Source organism: Trachypithecus francoisi, unplaced genomic scaffold (assembly GCF_009764315.1).
Source record: "Trachypithecus francoisi isolate TF-2019V2 unplaced genomic scaffold, Tfra_2.0 Lachesis_group20, whole genome shotgun sequence".
NCBI classification, from domain to species: Eukaryota; Metazoa; Chordata; class Mammalia; order Primates; family Cercopithecidae; genus Trachypithecus; species Trachypithecus francoisi.
The window spans coordinates 13,055,279-13,076,152 of NW_022681466.1; the positions used below are offsets into that span (position 1 = coordinate 13,055,279).

The 20,874-nt window shown below is 49.0% G+C and overlaps 1 protein-coding gene across 1 annotated transcript in view; it reads right to left on the reverse strand.

Annotated features, from left to right (window-relative positions):
* Positions 1-20,874, reverse strand: part of NPLOC4 (NPL4 homolog, ubiquitin recognition factor) — a 78,686-nt gene that overhangs the window by 14,790 nt on the left and 43,022 nt on the right. Inside the window, exons 12-13 of the mRNA XM_033182604.1 lie at positions 14,217-14,377; positions 634-705 (exon numbers count right to left, since the gene is read on the reverse strand). Coding sequence (XP_033038495.1) covers positions 634-705; positions 14,217-14,377 — 233 coding nt within the window. The remainder of the gene's footprint in view (positions 1-633; positions 706-14,216; positions 14,378-20,874) is intronic.

Below are 20,874 nucleotides of genomic sequence, written 5' to 3' on the forward strand. Positions count from 1 at the left end.
ATCTCCATGACTATAAAATGCCTCCAGAAAGGAGCTGAGACACAGGGAAGATGTGGAAGAGCCAGGGGCATTTGTGGCTCCTGGAATTCCACCCAGTAAACCACGCTGATCCCTCACTCAAGAACACTGAGTCACAGGTGCGTCCCCAGGGCTCACCCTGGATGAAGTGGCCCGGACGCACTGTGGGCTGTGGCAGCTGTGCTGGGGCCAGGGCAGCACCTGCACATGCAGCACAGCTGACAGCCACACACCAAGCACAGCACATCTGGACAAGACTGCTTAATGCTCCGGTGACTGGAGACCCAAGCAATGGCGGTTGGCTGCCTTCCAGAGGCTCCCTAGCCTGGGGTCGGTGGTCCTTTGTACTTTAGTATGGGGACAGTTAACCCCTAGGTTGATGTCAAGGAAATAAAAACCTGAAACTAAAACAAAAAGCCATTAAAGCTGTGAGCACTTCAGCAACACCGCACGCTCAGTGACTCTACAACCACCCCTGGGTGCCTGTTACGGGGTGGGCACAGCACAAGGCAGAGGGTGCCTTAAATCGCAGCCTCCTCCCTTGAGCAGCCACCACCCAGCAGTCCCACCTCCAAGGTGCCCGATGGGTCCAGGCTGTGCATGGGGGACACTTACATCTATGATGAGATACTCCACAGGCAGGGGCCGGGCCAGCTGGGTGATCTCGTTGCCAAACTTGTCTACGTCCTGCAATAGTCAGAGGGGAACAGCAGTGAGCAAAGTGGTAATGATTTTCCTTTCGCATGCTTGTCTCACCTTTTATTTTTATTTATTCATTTTTTGAGACAGAGTCTTGCTCTGTCTCCCAGGCTGGAGTGCAGTGGCGCAATCTCCACTCACTGCAAGCTGTGCCTCCCAGGTTCACACCATTCTCCTGCCTCAGCCTCCCAAGTAGCTTGGACTACAGGCGCCCGCCACCACACCCGGCTAATTTTTTTGGTATTTTTTAGTAGAAACAGGGTTTCACCGTGTTTGCCGGGATAGTCTCAATCTCCTGAACTCGTGATCTGCCCGCCTCAGCCTCCCAAAGTGCTGGGATTACAGGTCTGAGTCACCGTGCCCGGCCTTCACTTTTTAAATTACTACAAATCTTATTGAAGTGTATAGATAGCACAAAGGAAAACGTGCATATTTTTGCAGTGAAACCACCTTCCACCATTTCTTGGAGCTCCTTATTATAACCACAGCCTGAGAAAGCGGTCAAGCTCTCGGGCACTAGGACTCCCCACTGGGAGAGCACATCAAATGCCTCCCCTCTACCCACGGCGCTTGGCCTGGCACTCAGGCGCGATCTGCGACAGGCAGAAGGGTCCGCATTCCCCTCAGGTTGGACCCGTACCCTGTCTATCCTCCAAAAGCACATGAAGCCTCACAGTCTGAATGATAACTCTTAGAATCTCACTCGCACCTCTGAAAACCCAACTTTCCAGAAACCAAGTACTTGGACACGAATAGAGTAAAGGCATGCACAAATGAGCGCACACACAAACACAAAGACACGGGAGCCCCACACCAATCTGTCAAAGTCTCAACTTGTTTTGCTTTGTCAGATGCACGGAACATAAAGTTTAATTATGGGGAAAAACGGCCAGCATATGTTCATTAATCATAAAATGACAATTAGATCTGATTTATGTCAAACATGCTGAGTTCAAACAGAGCTCCAGAAATAAATTCATAAGAACCAAAGCTTTTCATTAAAGATTCTGCAAGAGGGGGTCATATTTTCTATCAAAATCATCACTTAACATTATATAAATCATTCATTAAGTCATACATAAATTATACATCCATAATTTCCAATTATAGGGCCTTACATAAAAGTTTACGTTTATTGGAGCTCTAAGACCCGAAATGATTGCCAAGCAAATCTCCCTGAGGTGTGCAGGGTTGACGGGAGGCCACCCCTAGTACAACCACACCTTCCTGTGGATGTCAGGGAGCCCCGCTGTCTTCTGAGACAATCATTGCAAGCTGTTCCCAAGTCAAACCAAGTCCATTATCCTAATGAAAAGCCCCAGGCCCCTTGGCCCTGCTCCTTGCTTGAAAATTAAGTTTCTGGCTGGTCTGAAGGTGGTGAGTTATCTCAGTTGACTGTTCACAGTCAGTGACATATCCAACCCTTGTTCTACTCTCTCCCCCTTCCTCACTACTGTACTTGACTAGTCTTAAAAAATAATAAAAAAATGTTAAATTCAATGTCTGGCCTGAAATGTATCTCAGTCTCCATACCCTCACATCTTTACTCACAGCTAGAGAGCGGCTAACAAGAACTTGCCTCTACCCTCCCAGAGAAAAATGGTCCAAATATATCCAACCAATCTTTCCAGGAGAGCAGGAGAACGAACCTGTACTCTACTTCCATTTCACATATTGCTCCCGCCCCATCAGAGGCTACGTTCCTGCAAATACACAGCTCTGCTCTGTTTGCCTGCCTTGAACACTGAAATGACTTTCCACTGACATGGGTGAGGGTCGTGTGTCCTCCTTCCACGCGACGAGGGGCTGCCACAGTAAGGACAGGCTTCCACATTCTGGGCTCTGCTGGCTATGATGGGGACACTAAAGACACGGGGCCTACTGCATGAGTCCTGGGGCCTCAAAAGAGGTGGTTTCTCAATGGAGATTTGGTAGGAGGCAAAAATCAAATCCAATCAAACTAAATCACCATTTCCAAAAATACACGCTTGCCCCTACAAGAAATAACCTGCAACAACTCACACATAATTAGCCCATCTGGAATTCATCTTCAAATCTAATTAAGCTCTAATATGCAGAAACATTTTTCCAGCACCTGTTCACTTTAATCTCACCCTCTAGGGATTTTTCTTGTTAAATGCCCCTCTCTCTTTTTTGTGTCATGCTATTCTCTTTCAAACTTAACTATCCAACTGTACCTTTTCCAGTCCCAAAGAAAATAAAGGTGTTGTATCCCCCTTTCCTTCCTGGGGAAACAGGTAACTTCTACCTCTCCCCCAAGCCTTCACTCAGATGTTTTCACCAGCCAATCCCTAGGCCTACACACCATTTTAAAAGGCAATTACTTTTTATGGGCCTCAGCAAATGTCAGTTGGAATGTGCTGGGAGGAGGATGTCTTAATTCTAAGTTTGGCAGCCGTCAAAGTGTCAGCAGCTTTATCTCCACCTGGAGTGAGGCACCAGGAGGTCAGAGGTTGTGGCCCCAATGCTTCACCACCCACGCTAGAGGCCCCTTCTGGAAGTACTGGCGCCAAGGTCTTGACACCAAGAGAAATCCAGGAATCGATGTATTTGTTAGCTCAAATGCATTGGGGATGCCCGGGGCACGGTGGCTCATGCCTGTAATCCCAGGGCTTTCGGAGGCCCAGGTGGGCAGATGGCTTGAGGTCAGGAGTTTGAGACAAGACTGGACAACATGGCGAAACTCCATCTCTACCAAAAATACAAAAATGAGCTCAGTGTGGTGGCACACTCCTGTAATCCCAGCTACTCAGGAAGCTGAGGCAGGAGAACGGCGTGAACCCGGGAGGTGGAGCTTGCAGTGAGCTGAGATTGCGGCCACCGCACTCCAGCCTGGGCCACAGAGCGAGACTCTGTCTCAAAAAAGAAAAGAAAAGAAAAGAAAAGAAAAGAAAAAAGAAACCGGGTGTCTGAAAGCTTTGTTTTTCTGAGTTATCCCGTGGCGGTTCAGATCCTGCTATCATTTGTGCCCCTTCTTGCCAGTTCTTAGAAAAGCAACACATTCAGGATTTCATTTACCTTTTCTAAAGCAGGGTTGATGCCATTCAATCAATGGAATTCACTGTTGTCCTGGCACAAAGCCCACATGCTTTTGCGTGTGTGTGTGTGTGTGTGTGTGTGTGTGTATTTGGTTTGAGACAGTCTTGTTCTGTCACCCCGGCTGGAGTGCAGTAGTGCGATCTCGGCTCACTGCAACCTCTGCCTCCAGGGTTCAAGTGATTCTCATGACTCAGCCACCACGCCCTGCAATTTTTTGTATTTTTAGTAGAGACGAGGTTTCACCGTGTTAGCCAGGATGGTCTCGATCTCCTGACTTCGTGATCCCCCCACCTCGGCCTCCCAAAGTGCTGGGATTACAGGCATGAGCCACCACGCCTGGCTGAGACTCAGTTTCTTAAAAGCACCACTGCTTAGAAAATAGTCCAGTCCATGTGCAACAACACAGCACCTGTCAGCTGCACACAGAACCGGCAGCTGGCATTTCTCGGGCCAGCTGTGTGCACAGAGCCACTTGGTCCTCACAACCACACCAGTCATAGGCACTACTGCTGTCCCTGACACACAGCAAGACAGGAAGGGTTACAAAGATGAGTGAACCTCCTAAAGCGATTGGCGAGGACAGTTGGACAGCTGCGTAGATACTGGGGCCCCCACACCATGTGTGCAGGCTCCCCACCTCCCAAGTCAGTGCTGGTGCTGCAGGGCCAGGGCACATGCAGACCTCCCTCCTGCGTTTGGGGAACCTTGAAGTTGAGGCTCGGACCCCAACAGTGGTCTCACAATGAGTAAGACTCTCTCCACCTCCACTGCAAGGGAAGATGCAAAATTTTCTCTTAGACTGGGAATATACTCTAAGAAGTGATTCAGAATCTCTTCTCTTGGCAGTTTCTTAATTGATAAAGTGTCCTGAAAAATGCTGGAAGCAAACACAATCTCCTATGGGTGAAAACGTTTATTTTTAAAAGTTGTGTGCTGCTGGGTCTTGTCCCAACAAATACAAAAGTGGGTTATGGGGCTATAGCGAACAGAGCGGTTTGGTAACAACAAAGGAGTACATTGCAGGTAAGTGGCAGAGGACGATGCCCAGAAGTAAGACATGAAGAGACACAGATACCTTGGTTTACAATGAACAGTGGGACTAGGTCAACCAGGTGAACATCTGGAGAAGCACAAAGCTAGATTCCTACCTGTACCAATATCATGCATAAATGGATTATGGATCTCAAAGTAAAATTAAATCCTAAAAGCACGGAAAGAGTATGGAGGCAGATGCATAGTTCTGGGGTAAAGAATTACAGTTGGCTGGGGATGGGTGCGGTGGCTCACACCTGTAATCCCAGCACTTTGGGAGGCTGAGACGGGCGGATCACAAGGTCAGGAGATCGAGACCATGCCGGCTAACACAGTGAAACCCCGTCTCTACTAAAAAATAGAAAAAACTAGCCGGGCGAGGTGGCGGGCAGCTGTGGTCCCAGCTACTTGGGAGGCTGAGGCAGGAGAATGGCATAAACTTGGGAGGCGGAGCTTGCAGTGAGCCGAGATCCGGCCACTGCACTCCAGCCTGGGTGACAGAGCAAGACTCTGTCTCAAAAAAAAAAACCTGGTTTGCAACATACGACAAAGGGTTAATATACAAAGCCCTCACAAATGAATGCCAAAAATGATGAATCACCTTATAAATACCTAAGCTCACGAAGAGGCGACTCACAAAGAAAACAGTCAGTAAACACAGGAGACTCATTGTGGCCAAAGAAGCAGAGAGAGAGGGATCCTGGGTCTGCTTGGTTCTTGCCAGCGTCACAGGCATGAGGGCAAGGCTGGTCTGCAGCACCACCTGCAAGTGTCCACCCTGACACCTTCCCGGAGGAAATGTGGGAGGACACAGTAAACTTCAGCAACAAAATCCTAGGTCTGGGAATTCATCCCAAGCAATTTAAAGCATGCACTAAGAATGAGTTACAGGGTCCACCAAATGCTGTTCACAGCACCAGATGCCAACAAACCCCATGGCCCACTGAGTAAGCAATGCCTGGCCACAGCAACGGGCAGTGGGTTCCTCCGAGATGCCCTCTGGCCCCTCCACAGCCGCTCCTTGAAGGAATGCTGTCCTTCTTGCTGCTTCTATGCCTCCTCGGCTCCCCATGGCACTCTGACCTGCCCCACCCCAGCATTGTGTGGCCCTCGCCAGACTGCCTGTCCGAACAGCTCTCCAGATGGGGGACCCCAGCACTGTCCCTTGGCACCAGGACATCACCCTCCCACCTCTCCTAGACCCTTCTCCTTGACCTCTTTAGAGCAGCAATCCTTGGGGTTGCTCAACACCCTCTTCTTTTCTCCCACTGAACCACAGCTTGGCTCATCTACTCCAGGTTAGCTCAACGCCCTCTTCTTTTCTCCCCCTGAACCACGGCTTGGCTCGTCTACTTCTGGGTTAATTTAGGCTTTCTCCGCAATAGTCTGAAAAGGACATTATTGGCCTGTATCTCTTGCCTGAGTTTCCAGACCTGAGTCCTGGCAAATGTCTGTCCTGCTACATCTTCAAACTCCGCATGTTGGCACCTGGACTCACCATCCTCTCACACAGACCCATGGCTCTACTCTGGCACCAGTGGCAACTCTACTCCCCTAAACCAGGAACCTGGCTTGAGACTGTGCTCCTCTCTGTACGCCTGCCAGGCCTCCAAAGCTCTCAGTCCCAACACACCATCCTCGTCCCCAAGGCCACAGGGAATTGACATGTGGCCTGGATTACCAACATCACCAGCTTCTCACTGGGCTCCCCAACTCCAAACCGTTCACCACACTGCAGCACAGGATGGGTCTTCTACAGTGGGGACCTCCCCTGCCCACCCCATCCGGCTGTCAGCACCTGTCCACTGCCTCTCCTACCTGGATTTCAGCCCCACTCACTCCTCTAACCTTGCTGCCTTCTCCTGACTCAGGCTACTGGCATTCAATGCCTCGACTGTTGTAAAAGCTTCCTGCCTCCAGACTAACCCTCCTGACACCTCCAGCAGGAACATTCCAGAACCCACTTTCCATATCTCTTTCCATGGCCTCCCACTGTCCACCACAAGTCACTCCAGCTAGACTGGCTCCCGGGTACATGCTGTGCTCTCCAGGTACATGGCTTCAGCAGATTCCACTCCCCTTGGCTTCCTCTCACACACTCCAGTCAGTGCTATGAATGGCCACCTTGGCGGGCCCTGTTTCCCAACAAGACACCTCCACAGAGTCTGCAAGAAGAGGGACCAGGAGGGACCTGCTCACCATGGCGCCCCAGGTCCTAGGCCTAACACCTGACCCACGGGAAGCGCTCAGCAGATAAATGGTGTGACTGGTCCGTTTTCTCACTGCTACAATGAACTGCCCAAGACTGGGTAATTTATAAGAGGTTTAATTGACTCATAGTTCAGCATGGCTGGGGAGGCCTCAGGAAACTTACAATCATGGCAGGAGGGGAAGGGGAAGCAAGGCACCTTCTTCACTAGGTGGCAGGAAGGAGAAGCGCCGAGCAAAGCGGGAAGAGCCCCTGATAAATCCAACAGATCTTGTGAGAATGCACTCACTGTCACTGAGAACAGGATGGGGGAAACCACGCCCATGATTCAATTATCTCCACCTCATCTCTCCTTGACACCTGGGGATTACAAGTCAAGATGAGGTTTGGGTGCAGACACAAAGCCTATCCATATCACAAGGGGTGCCAGAGGTGTCCATTTTCTTCTTACCAATCTACAATATTTAATTTTTTCATAATAAACATACATTTCATTTTGTACTTAAAATGTTCCATCTTTATTTATTTAGAGACAGGGTCTCAACATGTTGCCCAGGCTGGAGTGTAGTGGTGCAATCAAAGCTCACTGCAGCCTCGAACTCCTGGGCTCAAGCAATCCTCCTGCCTCAGCCTCCTGAGTAGCTGGGGCCACAGGTGCACACAGCATAGACTGCACACATTACTGTTGAGTGCGGCGGCTCACGCCTGTAATTCTAGCACTTTGGAAGGCAAGGCAGGTAGATTACTTGAGGTCAAGAGTTTGAGACCAGCCTGGCCAACATGGCAAAACCCCTCTCTACCAGCCTAGGTGACACAGGGAGACTCCATCTCAAAAATAAGTAAAGAGGCCGGGTGCGGTGGCTCACGCCTGTAATCCCAGCACTTTGGGAAGCTAAGGCGGACGGAACACGAGGTCAGGAGATCGAGACCATCCTGGCTAACACGGTGAAACCCCGTCTCTACTAAAAATACAAAAAATTAGCCAGGAGTGGTGGCAGGCGCCTGTGGTCCCAGCTACTTGGGAGACTGAGGCAGGAGAATGGCGTGAACCCCGGAGGTGGAGCTTGTAGTGAGCCGGGTCACTGCACTCCAGCCTGGGCGACAGAGCCAGACTCCGTCTCAAAAAAAAAAAAAAAAAAGAAAGATGTCACATGAGGATGTATGAGGGTGTTAAATGTGGCACTTTCTGTACTAACCAGGAAGAACCAAAGGCCATCAACACACCACCAATTAAATACATTCTGATTTGCCCATGTAGTCAATAAATGCACTCATTTATTCTCCATAATTACAAGTCTTTGAAGTTAAAAGAATAGAAAAGAAAACAACTCTACCAGATGCAAAGAGTAGGTATCACTAAATATGTTTTCTTCATGTTTCTCTGCAGGGGCCAAGCATTCCCTTTCACAAGAAAGGTGAAAGAGAAAAGCCCCACTTCCTGCCCCTGACTGCCCCAGAGACAAGTGTGGCTGGCTGGCCCTAGTCTCTTGGGAAGCTCCTGGTCCTCACAGGACTATGTTTACATCCATGCTTTCTTTTTTTTTTTTTTTTTTTGAGACGGAGTCTTGCTCTGCCGCCCAGGCTGGAGTGCAGTGGCCGGATCTCAGCTCACTGCAAGCTCCGCCTCCCGGGTTTACGCCATTCTCCTGCCTCAGCCTCCCGAGTAGCTGGGACTACAGGCGCCCGCCTCGTCGCCCGGCTAATTTTTTTTTGTATTTTTTAGTAGAGATGGGGTTTCACCGTGTTAGCCAGGATGGTCTCGATCTCCTGACCTTGTGATCTGCCCGTCTCGGCCTCCCAAAGTGCTGGGATTACAGGCTTGAGCCACCGCACCCGGCCTACATCCATGCTTTCTAAAAAAAAAAGCTACACGTGAATGATGACACAGATGTGCCTTCAAATCACTTCTTCAACATCAGTATCTGCACAGCTCCCCTCAGCTGTCCACAAAGCTCTTCCTCGTTCTCTTACTGGCTGCATATGGGACAGGGCAAAGCTGCAGACTCTTCTCCCTCCTGAAGGACAGTCAGGAAGCTTCTACTCCCACCCCGTGTGTGAGTACATGTAAACGTATGCCCACATAGATGTGCAAATGCCTATATGTGTCTTCAAAAAACAAACAAAAAAAATTGGTATTATACTCTAGGTACAGGTGCACTTTTAATTTTACTTTCTAAGTTTTATCCCTTATCTTTTAGTGATTTGTAAACGCATACCTTTAGTAACCACATGCTATCCCAGAGTCCAGCTGTAACTTAATATCCCCTTGGGATGGGGCTGTTCAATTGTTTCCAATTTTTATTGTCAGAGACGACAATATGATGAACAGCCTTAGACAAATACTGGTGCAAGTTTTGTTTACAAGGCATATTTTACCTTCAACCTCAAAGTCCATGGGAGGACTAAAAGGATGACTTTAATGTCGGCTTTTACAGTACTCTTTGCTCCAACTGGTATTTTCCTGAAACATGAGAAATCTGTCTCAAATCCTACAGGGCTATAAACAATTCTGGGAAGTATTTCTAGCCTATTCTCACTAACAGCGGGCAAATAAGCACTCTATGAAAACAACAGAATGATTAAGGAAATGTCACATATTTCATGACAAAAGGGAGCTCCATTCCTAAGTGCAAGAAACTTATAATAACACATGGAAATAAAAAAGCAAATTTCCAACCCGAAAAGGGTATTTAAAAATAATCCTACAGAAAACTCACAGTTGATGATAAAATCCTAAAAGCACTTGCTTTACGATTAAAAGCAAGACAAAGGTGCCAGAGACATTCACTGCCATCAGTGCTGTTTGGGAGATCCCAGACAACATCGCGATAAGCCCAGAGAATGAGAAGGGCTGATGATGGAAAGGATAATACATGTAGGAAATGCGAAAGACTAAACTTATAAATAATAATATTGAGGAACAGATAGCACTTGCTGGATACAAAAATTTACCTGTTTCAAACAGCAACAGTTTAAAAATGTAATTTTAAGATAGTGCTATTTTGTAATAGGTTAAAAATAAATTAAAGTACCTAGGAATAATCTTTTTTTTTTTTTTTTTGAGACGGAGTCTCGCTCTGTCGCCCGGGCTGGAGTGCAGTGGCCGGATCTCAGCTCACTGCAAGCTCCGCCTCCCGGGTTTACGCCATTCTCCTGCCTCAGCCTCCCGAGTAGCTGGGACTATAGGCGCCCGCCACCTCGCCCGGCTCGTTTTTTTGTATTTTTTAGTAGAGACGGGGTTTCACCGTGTTAGCCAGGATGGTCTCGATCTCCTGACCTCGTGATCCGCCCGTCTCGGCCTCCCAAAGTGCTGGGATTACAGGCTTGAGCCACTGCGCCCGGCCGGAATAATCTAATAAATGATAGGTAAGACCTCCACAGAGAAAACTGAAAACCTTTCTGAGACGTTAAACAACATGGGAACGAGGCCGGGCACGGTGGCTCACGCCTGTAATTCTACCACTTCGGGAGGCCGAGGCGGGTGGATTAACTGCTGAGCTCAGGAGTTCGAAACCAGCCTGGGCAACATGGTGAAACCCTGTTTCTACTAAAATACAAAAAATTAGCTGGGCGTGGGGGCGTGGGCCTGTAGTCCCAGTCCCAGCTACTCGGGAGACCGAGGCAGGAGAATTGCTTGAACCTGGGAGGCAGAGGCTGCAGTGAGCCAAGATTGCGCCATTACACTCCAGCCTGGGTGAGAAAGAGAGACTCTGTCTCAAAAAAAAAAGAGTATAGTATTAGTTCTAGTTTAGGAAAACTGGCCAATGGAATAGAACAGAGTCCAGAAACATCCATGATTCTCCATGATTCATGGAGACGACTGATGACAGAAGCATCAAAGATTAACAGGGAAACAAAAGTTTATCTTTATTCCCAAAACCGTGCTCATATAGCTGATTATCCACATCGTTAAGAAAGAAATCAAGGCCGGGCGCGGTGGCTCACGCCTGTAATCCCAGCACTTTGGGAGGCCAAGGTAGGCGGATCATGAGGTCAGGAGTTCGAGACCATCCTGGCCAACATGGTGAAACCCAATCTCTACTAAAAATATAAAAATTAGCCAGGCGTGGTGGTGCACACCTGTAATCCCAGCTACTCGGAAGGCTGAGGCAGAAGAATCGCTGAACCCAGGTGGCAGAGGTTGCAGTGAACTGAGATCAGGTCACTGCACTCCAGCCTGGGAGACAGAGGAAGACTCCGTTTCAGGGGGAAAAAAAAAAAAAGAAAGAAAGAAATCAGAGGCCGGGTGCAGTGGCTCACATCTGTACTCCCAGCACTGTGGTAGTTCACATCTGTAATCCCAGCACTGTGGGAGGCCGAGGCAGGCAGACTGCTTGAGCCCAGGAGTTCAAGACCAGCCTGGGCAACATGGTGAAACCCTGATTCTACTAAAAATACAAAAGAGTTAGGTGGGCATGGTAGTGTGTGCCTGCAGTCCCAGCTACATGGGAGGCTGAGGCAGAAGGATCATATGAGCCCAGGGGGCAGAAGTTGCAATGAGCTGAGATCACGCCAGCCTGTACTCCAGCCTGGGTGACAGAGCAAGATGCTATTTCAAAAGAAAAATATAGGTCAGGCACAGTGTCTCATGCATGTAATCCCAGCACTCTGGGAGGCTGAGGCAGGCAGATCACTTGAGATCAGGAGTTTGAGACCAGCCTGTCCAACTGGGTAGGAGGGAGGAAGAGGAGGCAGGGGCCTGAATCCAAACCAGACAAGAAGACCCCCCAGCAAAGGGGACCGTGGTACTGAGACAGAAAGCCGCCTCCCTCCTCCTGCAGGAAGTGAGTGTTGGGGGAGACAAGAATCTGGCAGAGACCCTGGAGATACAGGAATTTCAAACATGCAGCCATTCTCCCCCCTCAAGATGTCTGTAGCTGGGTGTGGTATAATCCCAGCACTTTGGGTGGCCTCACACCTGTAATCCCAGCACTTTGGGTGGCCCAGGTGGGCAAATCGCTTAAGGCCAGGAGTTCCAAGACCGGCCTGGCTAACACGGTAAAACACAGTCTCTACAAAAAATACAAAAAATTAGCTGGGTCTGGTGGCACGTGTCTGTAGTCCCAACTACTCGGGAGGCTGAGGCACAAGAATCGCTTGAACTCCGAGGGCGGAGGCTGCAGTGGGCTGAGATCATGCCACTGCACTCCAGCCTGGGTAACAGAGCAAGACTGTCTCAAAAAAAAGAAAAAAAAAATGCTTGTAAAAGTTTTAAGGTACATGGGATACCTACATAATTAAGCTGTATGAAGCATGAGAAAAACGAGAAACTTCTGGACAGTCTGTATCTCCCAGCCTTTCAGGGCCAGTGAGACAAAGATTGAAGGAAGACTGTCACCTCACAAAGAGCGCTACCAGGTTCTCAGACGGCACCCCTAAGGGGCTACATTGTAGAAAAACAGAAGGATCAACTCATCGAAATGCAAGTCAGCTCTGACCTGCTACTTGCCGCCTGGATGGAGATGGACAGCTCACCACCACCACGTTTCCCATGGAGGAAAGGAAAGCCCTCTCTAGAAGAAGACACCCTGCTGGAGTCTCTGGTTTGTGATGCACAATGAGCACCACACCACACACACTCAGCACCCCAGTAACAAGGACGGACGGACAGATGGTCCACAGAAAACACACTGCAGCTGGAGACCCACATATGCTAACCCATAATTAGAAAAACAAAATCGGCCGGGCGCGGTGGCTCAAGCCTGTAATCCCAGCACTTTGGGAGGCCGAGACAGAGGGATCACGAGGTCAGGAGATCGAGACCATCCTGGCTAACACGGTGAAACCCCATCTCTACTAAAAAATACAAAAAACTAGCCGGGCGAGGTGGCGGGCGCCTGTAGTCCCAGCTACTCGGGAGGCTGAGGCAAGAGAATGGCGTAAACCCGGGAGGCGGAGCTTGCAGTGAGCCGAGATCGCGCCACTGTACTCCAGCCTGGGTGACAGAGTGAGGCTCCGTCTCAAAAAAAAAGAAAAACAAAATCAACTAAAACTGATGCAGAAATACCAGGTGACATGAGTTAGTATATAAGAACATTAGAAGTTAATATGGGCCGGGCGCAGTGGCTGATGCCTGTAACCCCAACACTTTGGGAGGCTGAGGGGGGAGGACTGCCGGAGGCCAGGAGTTCAAGATCAACCTGGCCAACATAGTGAGACCCTGTCTCTTTAAAAAAAAAAAAAAGGAAAAAAGAAAGAAAAAAGTTAATATAACTGTATCCCCTATGTTCAAAGAGTTAAGTAGAAACACAGGAAGCAATTAACAACTTAAACTTCTAGAATGAAAACTACAACGTCTGAGATTAACAATATGCTGGATGAGATTAACTGCAGATTAGACACTGTAGAAGTCAAGATCAATGAATGTTAAGACATAATAGAAACTATCCAAGATGAAACACTGAAAAAGACTGAAACAAAATGAACAGAGTATCAATAAACTGTGGGAAAACTCCAGGTAGTCAAATATATGCGTAACTGGAGCCCCCAAAGGAGCAGGAACCACTAAAAAGAAAAAACACTGAATAGCTGCAACTGACAGGATTCTAAAAAAAGGTCCCTAAACATCTCCCACTGTCTTCTCATCTCCACCCCCATCCTTGAGACAGGGTCTCACTCTGTCACCCAGGTCTACATGTAATGCAGTGGCACGATCATGGCTAAGGGCAGCCTTGACCTCCCCAGACTCAGGTGATCCTCCTACCTCAGCCTCCTAAGTAGCTGGGACAATAGTTCATGCCACCACGTCTATTTTTTGTAGAAACAGGGTCTCGCTATGTTGCCCAGGCTGGTCTTGAGGTCCTGGGCTCAAGCAATCCTCCTGCCTTGGCCTCCCAAAATGCTGGGATTACAGGCATGAGCCACCATGCCCAGGCCCCATCTTCTCATCTTTAGAAACTGAGACTGTCTGTGTTGCAATGGTCGGATTTGGTCTTGCTGATCTCAAATCTAGTGCATGTAGCTCCACTCCTGGTGAGAAGCCGTAATGCCATGGAAGCATGAGTAGCTAATTTCCAGCCCCAGAAACGTGACAGAAGCCTTTGGTGACAAGGAGGGTTCAACCACAGCTGACAAATGGCTGCTATAGGCAGAATGCACCCAAATTAGAAAGGTTCAAGACAGGTTGACACCATTATTTTTCTTTTTTTGTACAGAATTTTCTTTTTATACAGAATTCTTTTTCTTACCATATTTTTACCTTATAAAACACATCAGGCACGTACTGCTCACTGCTAGACTCCTTGGCGTAGCCAAGCTCCGGGGCGTCCTTGCACGGCAGCAAACACTCATCACGGACGAGTGCCATACACTGATTGGACACCTGGTACCCCTCAAAGTGGACTTGATTGTCAGGACCACCTGCAAGAGAGAGAACTTCAGAAAGAGCCTGCCAAACAGCATTCAAACCCGGTCCATGCCTGTTAACTCCTCACCTCGGATCAACAGAAAAAACAAACCCTCAAGAGTCTGTTGGGTAAGAGTTAAGAAGTGTTCAGGGCCGGGCGCGGTGGCTCAAGCCTGTAATCCCAGCACTTTGGGAGGCCAAGACGGGCGGATCATGAGGTCGGGAGATCGAGACCATCCTGGCTAACACGGTGAAACCCCGTCTCTACTAAAAACACAAAAAAAAACTAGCCGGGCGAGGTGGCGGCGGCGCCTGTAGTCCCAGCTACTCAGGAGGCTGAGGCAGGAGAATGGCGTGAACTCGGAAGGCGGAGCTTGCAGTGAGCTGAGATCCGGCCACTGCACTCCAGCCTGGGCAACAGAGCGAGACTCCGTCTCAAAAAAAAAAAAAGTGTTCAGTAGTCAGCCGGGTGCACTGGCTCGCACCTGTAATCCCAGCACTTTGGGAGGCCGAGGTGGGTGGATCACGAGGTCAGGAGTTCGAGACCATCCTGGCTAACTCAGTAAAACCCCGTCTCTACGAAAAATACAAAAAATTAGCCGAGTGTGGTGGTGGGAGCCTGTAGTCTCAGCTACTCGGGAGGCTGAGACAGGAGAATGGCGTGAACCTGGGAGGCAGAGCTTGAAGTGAGCCGAGATTGCACCACTGCACTCCAGCATGGGTGACAGTGCGAGACTCCATCTCAAAACAACAAAAAAAAGTTCAGTAGTCAACGGATGGGTGGCCACAACACAAGACCTAGACATGCATGTCAGGACACCCTGCAGCTCCACACACACTTGGCTCCACAAACAGGTGCCACCACGGACATGCTCTCTCAGAATCAGGAAAACAAGATTGTTAAACTTTTGAAAAAAAGAAAAAAAAGAAAAGAAAATACTGGGTGCAGTGGCTCATGCCTGTAATCTGAGCACTCTGAGAGGGCAGGGTGGGAGGACTGCTTCAGCCCAGGAGTTTGATACCAGTCTGGGCAACATAGTGAGACCCTATTTTTCCAATTAAAAAAAAAAAAAAAGATTATTAAACATTGCCTAACATCTGCCCCTAAAGCGAGGCTTAGCGTCATCAGCACTTGGGCTCCTGGTTCATAGTAACACCAGGGGTATAAATGGCAGATAGATCCCTAGGTTCACGGTAAGGACGGGTGGATAAATTCATCTGGAGGCAGAGAGATGGGGTAGAGGGTGGGAGAAGAGCAAGACGGAAACTCTTTTTAATACAAATCCAGTCATTGTATTGTATACACAGTAGCCTCTGTCTTACAGAAACCTACACAGCCACCACGCAGAGTCAATGCCACCAGGTGTCATCACACAGTGTGGACGTGCAGGTGCCACTCCACGGCCGTGGGCAGACCTGGGAGCCCAGATCCTCCACGGTTTCACCCTCCACACTGCCCACCCCATTCTTCTCTCCCAGTCTCCACTCCATCAAAACCTCCAGAATGACTTCATGTGGGGACAAGGGGACTACAGATCACGGCTGAGAGGTGGCAGTGTGGTCCAGTTAGACCAGGTCCCTCAAGTGAGTTGGGCAGATGATGCCATGGGGGCAGCCTAAGCCTTTGGAGGAGGCAGGCATGGGGGAGATGCCCACTGCCGCAGGGTGTGCTTCCAGAACTGAAGTTACCACTGACTACAATCTCATTATTTTTTAGGCATTTATTTATTGTTTTACAAGTAAGGTCTTACTATGTTGCCCAGGCTGGTCTCTAACTCCTGGCCCCATGTGATCCTCCCGCCTCAGCTTCCCAAAGTGCTGGAATTACAGGTGTGAGCCACTGTGCCCGGCTCTCATCATTTGTTATAGCTTTGGAGGAAAAACAAACAAACCCTCAATACCTCTATCTCAGTTTCTTTGACAAAAATAATCCTTTATGATCAGAAAACAGAAACATAGTGCACGTGGCTTTCAAACATGCATCAGAAAGCAAACCTGACGGCCAAAAAATCAAAAAAGGTGAGGGAGGAGATAGAGCTGGCCGCCACGAAGCTCTCAATGCACATAGGAGGCAGGTGATGGATGGCTTCAAAACCCTGAGTCAAACTTGCTCCGAAGGCACAGTTCACTAGCATAGGATTCTCTCCCTGCCCCAAATTCAATGCTCAGGAGGTAGCCAACCCTGTGCAAATGACCACTAATATCTCAGCAAAGACACAGGCACCTCACTCGTCCATGTGCTTGGTGGCATAAATGGCACTAAAAGAATGCAGGGCTCACAGAGAGCAGAGGCAAAGGCTGGACAGAGCACCAGGGAGCCACAGTGCAGACATCTGGTTAGGACACTGTGAAAACCTGGACTGGGCTTGGCATGGTGGCTCATACCTGTAATTCCAGCACTTTGGGAGGCCAAGGCAGGCAGATCACCTGAGGTCAGGAGTTCAAGACCAGCCCGGAAAACATGGTGAAACCCTGTCTCTACTAAAAATATAAAAATTAGCCAGGCATGGTGGCATGCACCTGTAATCCCAGCTATTCAGGACGCTGAGGCAGGAGAATTGCTTGGCCCCGGGAAGCGGAGGCTGCAATGAGCTGAGATCACGCCACTGCACTCCAGCCTGGGCAATGGAGCAAGACTCTGTCTCCAGAATAAAAAAAAACAAAAAAAAAACAAAAAAACCCCCAAAAACCCGCACTGGTGTTTAGATTGATCATTAACATGACAGGTCATTCAAGAAAGAAAAATCTAGCAGTTGAGAATAAGAGAAAAATGGAAAGCAGTACTTATAAAACTGAAGGCTGTTTATAAACAGCAAAATTGGCCATATGGATAATCTTCAAGGGTAAATTCACTGAGATGAACTGCAAACTCCCCTTCCCATGTAGAGCAGCAGGAAATACGTGTCCTGATGGGTTTGTGTAACCCTGCTGGAACGGTTGGCAGGACAAGTTAACTATCACTCCCTTCACAAATCAGCCAGTCAGGAAATCCTTACGTGGGAAAGATCACAGGGCCTACAAACAGGCAGTGACAGAAAAACCTCAGCTGCTATTGAATCTGAGATGCATTTCTGGTTTTTTAAACCAGATCCTCAGGAAGTAATTTTCACAGCCTGTAAGTTTAGAGTATGCCAGACTATGAGGAGACAGACGCCCAGCCCAGTGTGGGGGTTAGCTCTGCACTGTCCTTCCACAGGCCCCTCAGCGTCACTCGAGGAAAGCACACACTTCATCGGGGCCCTTACTCTCAAGTCTCATGCCAGAGAATATCTGTGTACAATGAAAGCAGAAAGGGGAGGAAGGACAGATGCAGAGGGAGGGGCAAGGCCTCCGCATCCCAGCCAGGACCTGAGTGCTGCCGGCAGGAGCACCACGCACCCTGTGCCACATGGCTCAGTCTGCACCTTCCTTTTTTTTTTTTTTTTTTTTTCGGAGACAGAGTCTTGCCCTGTCGCCCAGGCTGGAGTGCAATGGCATGATCTCAGCTCACTGCAACCTCCGCCTACAAGGTTCAAGCAATTCTCCTGCCTCAGCCTCCCAAGTAGCTGAGACTACAGGCATGCACCACCACACCCAGTTAATTTTTATATCTTTAGTAGAGATGGGGTTTCACCATGTTGGCCAGGCTGGTCTCGAACTCCTGACCTTGTGATCTGCCCACCTTGGCCTCCCAAAGTGCTGGAATTACAGGTATGAGCCACCGTGCCAGGCCTGGTCTGCACCTTCCTGTCTAAGGAGGGACGTGGGACAGGAATGCAGCACGTACAATTTCCAACAGCGCCACGGGGTCCTCACATGGTCACGACCAAAAGACCCTAACACAGGGGAAAGAGCACACTTTACTTGAGTTAGAAAACCTTCATCCGAGCCGTAGCGATTAAAGACATGCATGAGGATGAACACTCCTCAGTCGGCCACCACCCTCGGGAAAGGGAGACCATGACAAGTCTGAGCACCAAGAGGGGTGATTCACATAGACACGAGGAGGCTGTCACTGCCTATCTGCTTATAAATTAGGTTATTTATTGTCTCTCAGTTCTAACATCTTTCAGTAAATGCCAATTCCAGAGGCGAAAAAAGCCCAAGGATGATCTATATAATCTCTCAACTCTCAACAAGAGGTATGACTCAAATTGAAGGTGGTAGCCCCCAAGTTAGAAACTGTAATTCTAGGGCTGGGCGCAGTGGCTCAAGCTTGTAATCCCAGCACTTTGGGAGGCCGAGGCGGGTGGATCACGAGGTCAGGAGATCGAGACCATCCTGGCTAACACGGTGAAACCCCATCTCTACTAAAAATACAAAAAATTAGCCTGGCGTGGTGGCGGGCGCCTGTAGTCCCAGCTACTCGGAGGCTGAGACATGAACCCGGGAGGCGGAGCTTGCGGTGAGCCGAGATTGCACCACTGCACTCCAGCCTGGGCAACACAGCAAGACTCCCATCTCAAAAAAAAAAAAGAAACTGTAATTCTAAAACTGTGCCAGTTCTTCTGGCCCATGGAATAATTTCTCCATAGAAACAGTAATTAGGCCGGGCGCGGTGGCTCAAGCCTGTAATCCCAGCACTTTGGGAGGCCGAGATGGGCGGATCACGAGGTCAGGAGATCGAGACCATCCTGGCTAATACGGTGAAACCCCGTCTCTACTAAAAATACAAAAAACTAGCCGGGCGACGAGGCGGGCGCCTGTAGTCCCAGCTACTCGGAGGCTGAGACAGGAGAATGGCGTGAACCCGGGAGGTGGAGCTTGCAGTGAGCTGAGAGCCGGCCACTGCACTCCAGCCTGGGTGGCAGAGCAAGACTCCGTCTCAAAAAAAAAAAAAAAAAAAAAAGAAACAGTAATTAGATGGGGCACAGTGGCTCACACCTGTAATCTCAGGACTTTGTGAGGCCAAGGCAGGCAGATCACTTGAGGCCAGAAGTTTGAGACCAGCCTGGTCAACATGGTGAACCCGTCTCTATAAAAAATACAAAAATTAGCCGGGTGCAGTGGCTCACGCCTGTAATCCTAGCACTTTGGGAGGCCAAGGCGGGTGGATCACGAGGTCAGGAGATTGAGACCATCCTGGCAAACACGGTGAAACCCCGTCTCTACTAAAAATACAAAAAAAAAAAAAAAAAAATTAGCCAGGCACAGTGGTGGGCACCTATAGTCCCAGCTTCTAGGGAGGCTGAGTCAGGAGAATGGCGTGAACCCGGGAGGCGGCGGAGCTTGCAGTGAGTGAGCAGAGATTCGGCCACTGCACTCCAGCCTGGGCGACAGAGCGAGACTCCGTCTCAAAAAAAAAAAAAAAATAATTACAAAAATTGGCTGGGTGTGTTGGCATGCGCCTGTAATCCCAGCTACTTGGGAGGCTGAGGCACAAGAATCACTTGAACCCAGGAGGCGGAGGTTGCAGTGAGCCAAGATCGTGCCACTGCAGTCCAGCCTGGGTGACAGAACAAGACTGTCTCAAAAAAAAATTAAAAATAAAAATAAAAGACCCTTGATTTCACTCAGAATAAAATAGAAATTAAAACCACACTGAAATACTATGGAACAGTTCCATATCCCACATAACTCAGAATGCCCGCTACATACTTGTGTAGGCAAAAGCACTATTTACAATCATGTGAGATTAGAAGCAATTCTATTTTATAAAGAGCCACAAAACAGACAGGCACAGTTTCAATGCACACTGAATTCTCTGGGACTATAATAGTGTAAGCTGAGGTAAGGGTACACTCCTCTGCCTGGAACTGGGTGGAGAGCTGTTGAGCCTCTCAGGAAGACATGTTGCTGATGGCAAGGCCAGCTAAGAGGCCTGGACTCAGCCCTGTGCTCAGCCCTTGCCCACACAGGCCAGCACGGATCCCACTGTGCTGTCCTCACGGGTCAGTCCAGAAGCACTGACACACCTAAACGTTCGACTTTATTCTGTTTCTTTCCTACCACTTTCCCTTGATGTTACAATTACTCTGCCTTCTATTTCAGAATTCTGTGTGTCGGCAGCCTACATTAGCTGTATTACCCATCAATTTTATTTCTGCATAGAAAGGGGTATCACAAAGTGTTCTAAAAACAGGAGTTGAGTCTGATAGGCTTGGAAACTACCAGCCTACACTATTGCACCCAGATATCAGCCTACGTGTGGCAGGGGTGTGGGGATGTGACACCGAGAAGAGTATGACGATACCTTTCTCCCCGTCTGTAAATACAATGCTAGCCAGGCAGAATTCTAAATGACATGAGCGCCTTTGTTTTCTGCTCCCCTCCTGGGTGCCCAGTGACACCTGCCTGACGCCCCAGCTGCTCTCCAGCTGCCCTGAGCCTCCCACCATTACAGCACCCCTCCCCAGAGTGCCCTCACTTAACGGGTTCTGTATCGCAGAATTCCCAGACCCTCCTTCAATCCTAGCCCAAATTCCCAACCCTTCCCTTAAGCGCTCAACCCAAGCAACAATTTAGGAAAATAAATCTGACTCAACTAATTCACATGTGAAATAGTAACATGTATTAATTATTAAAATAATTA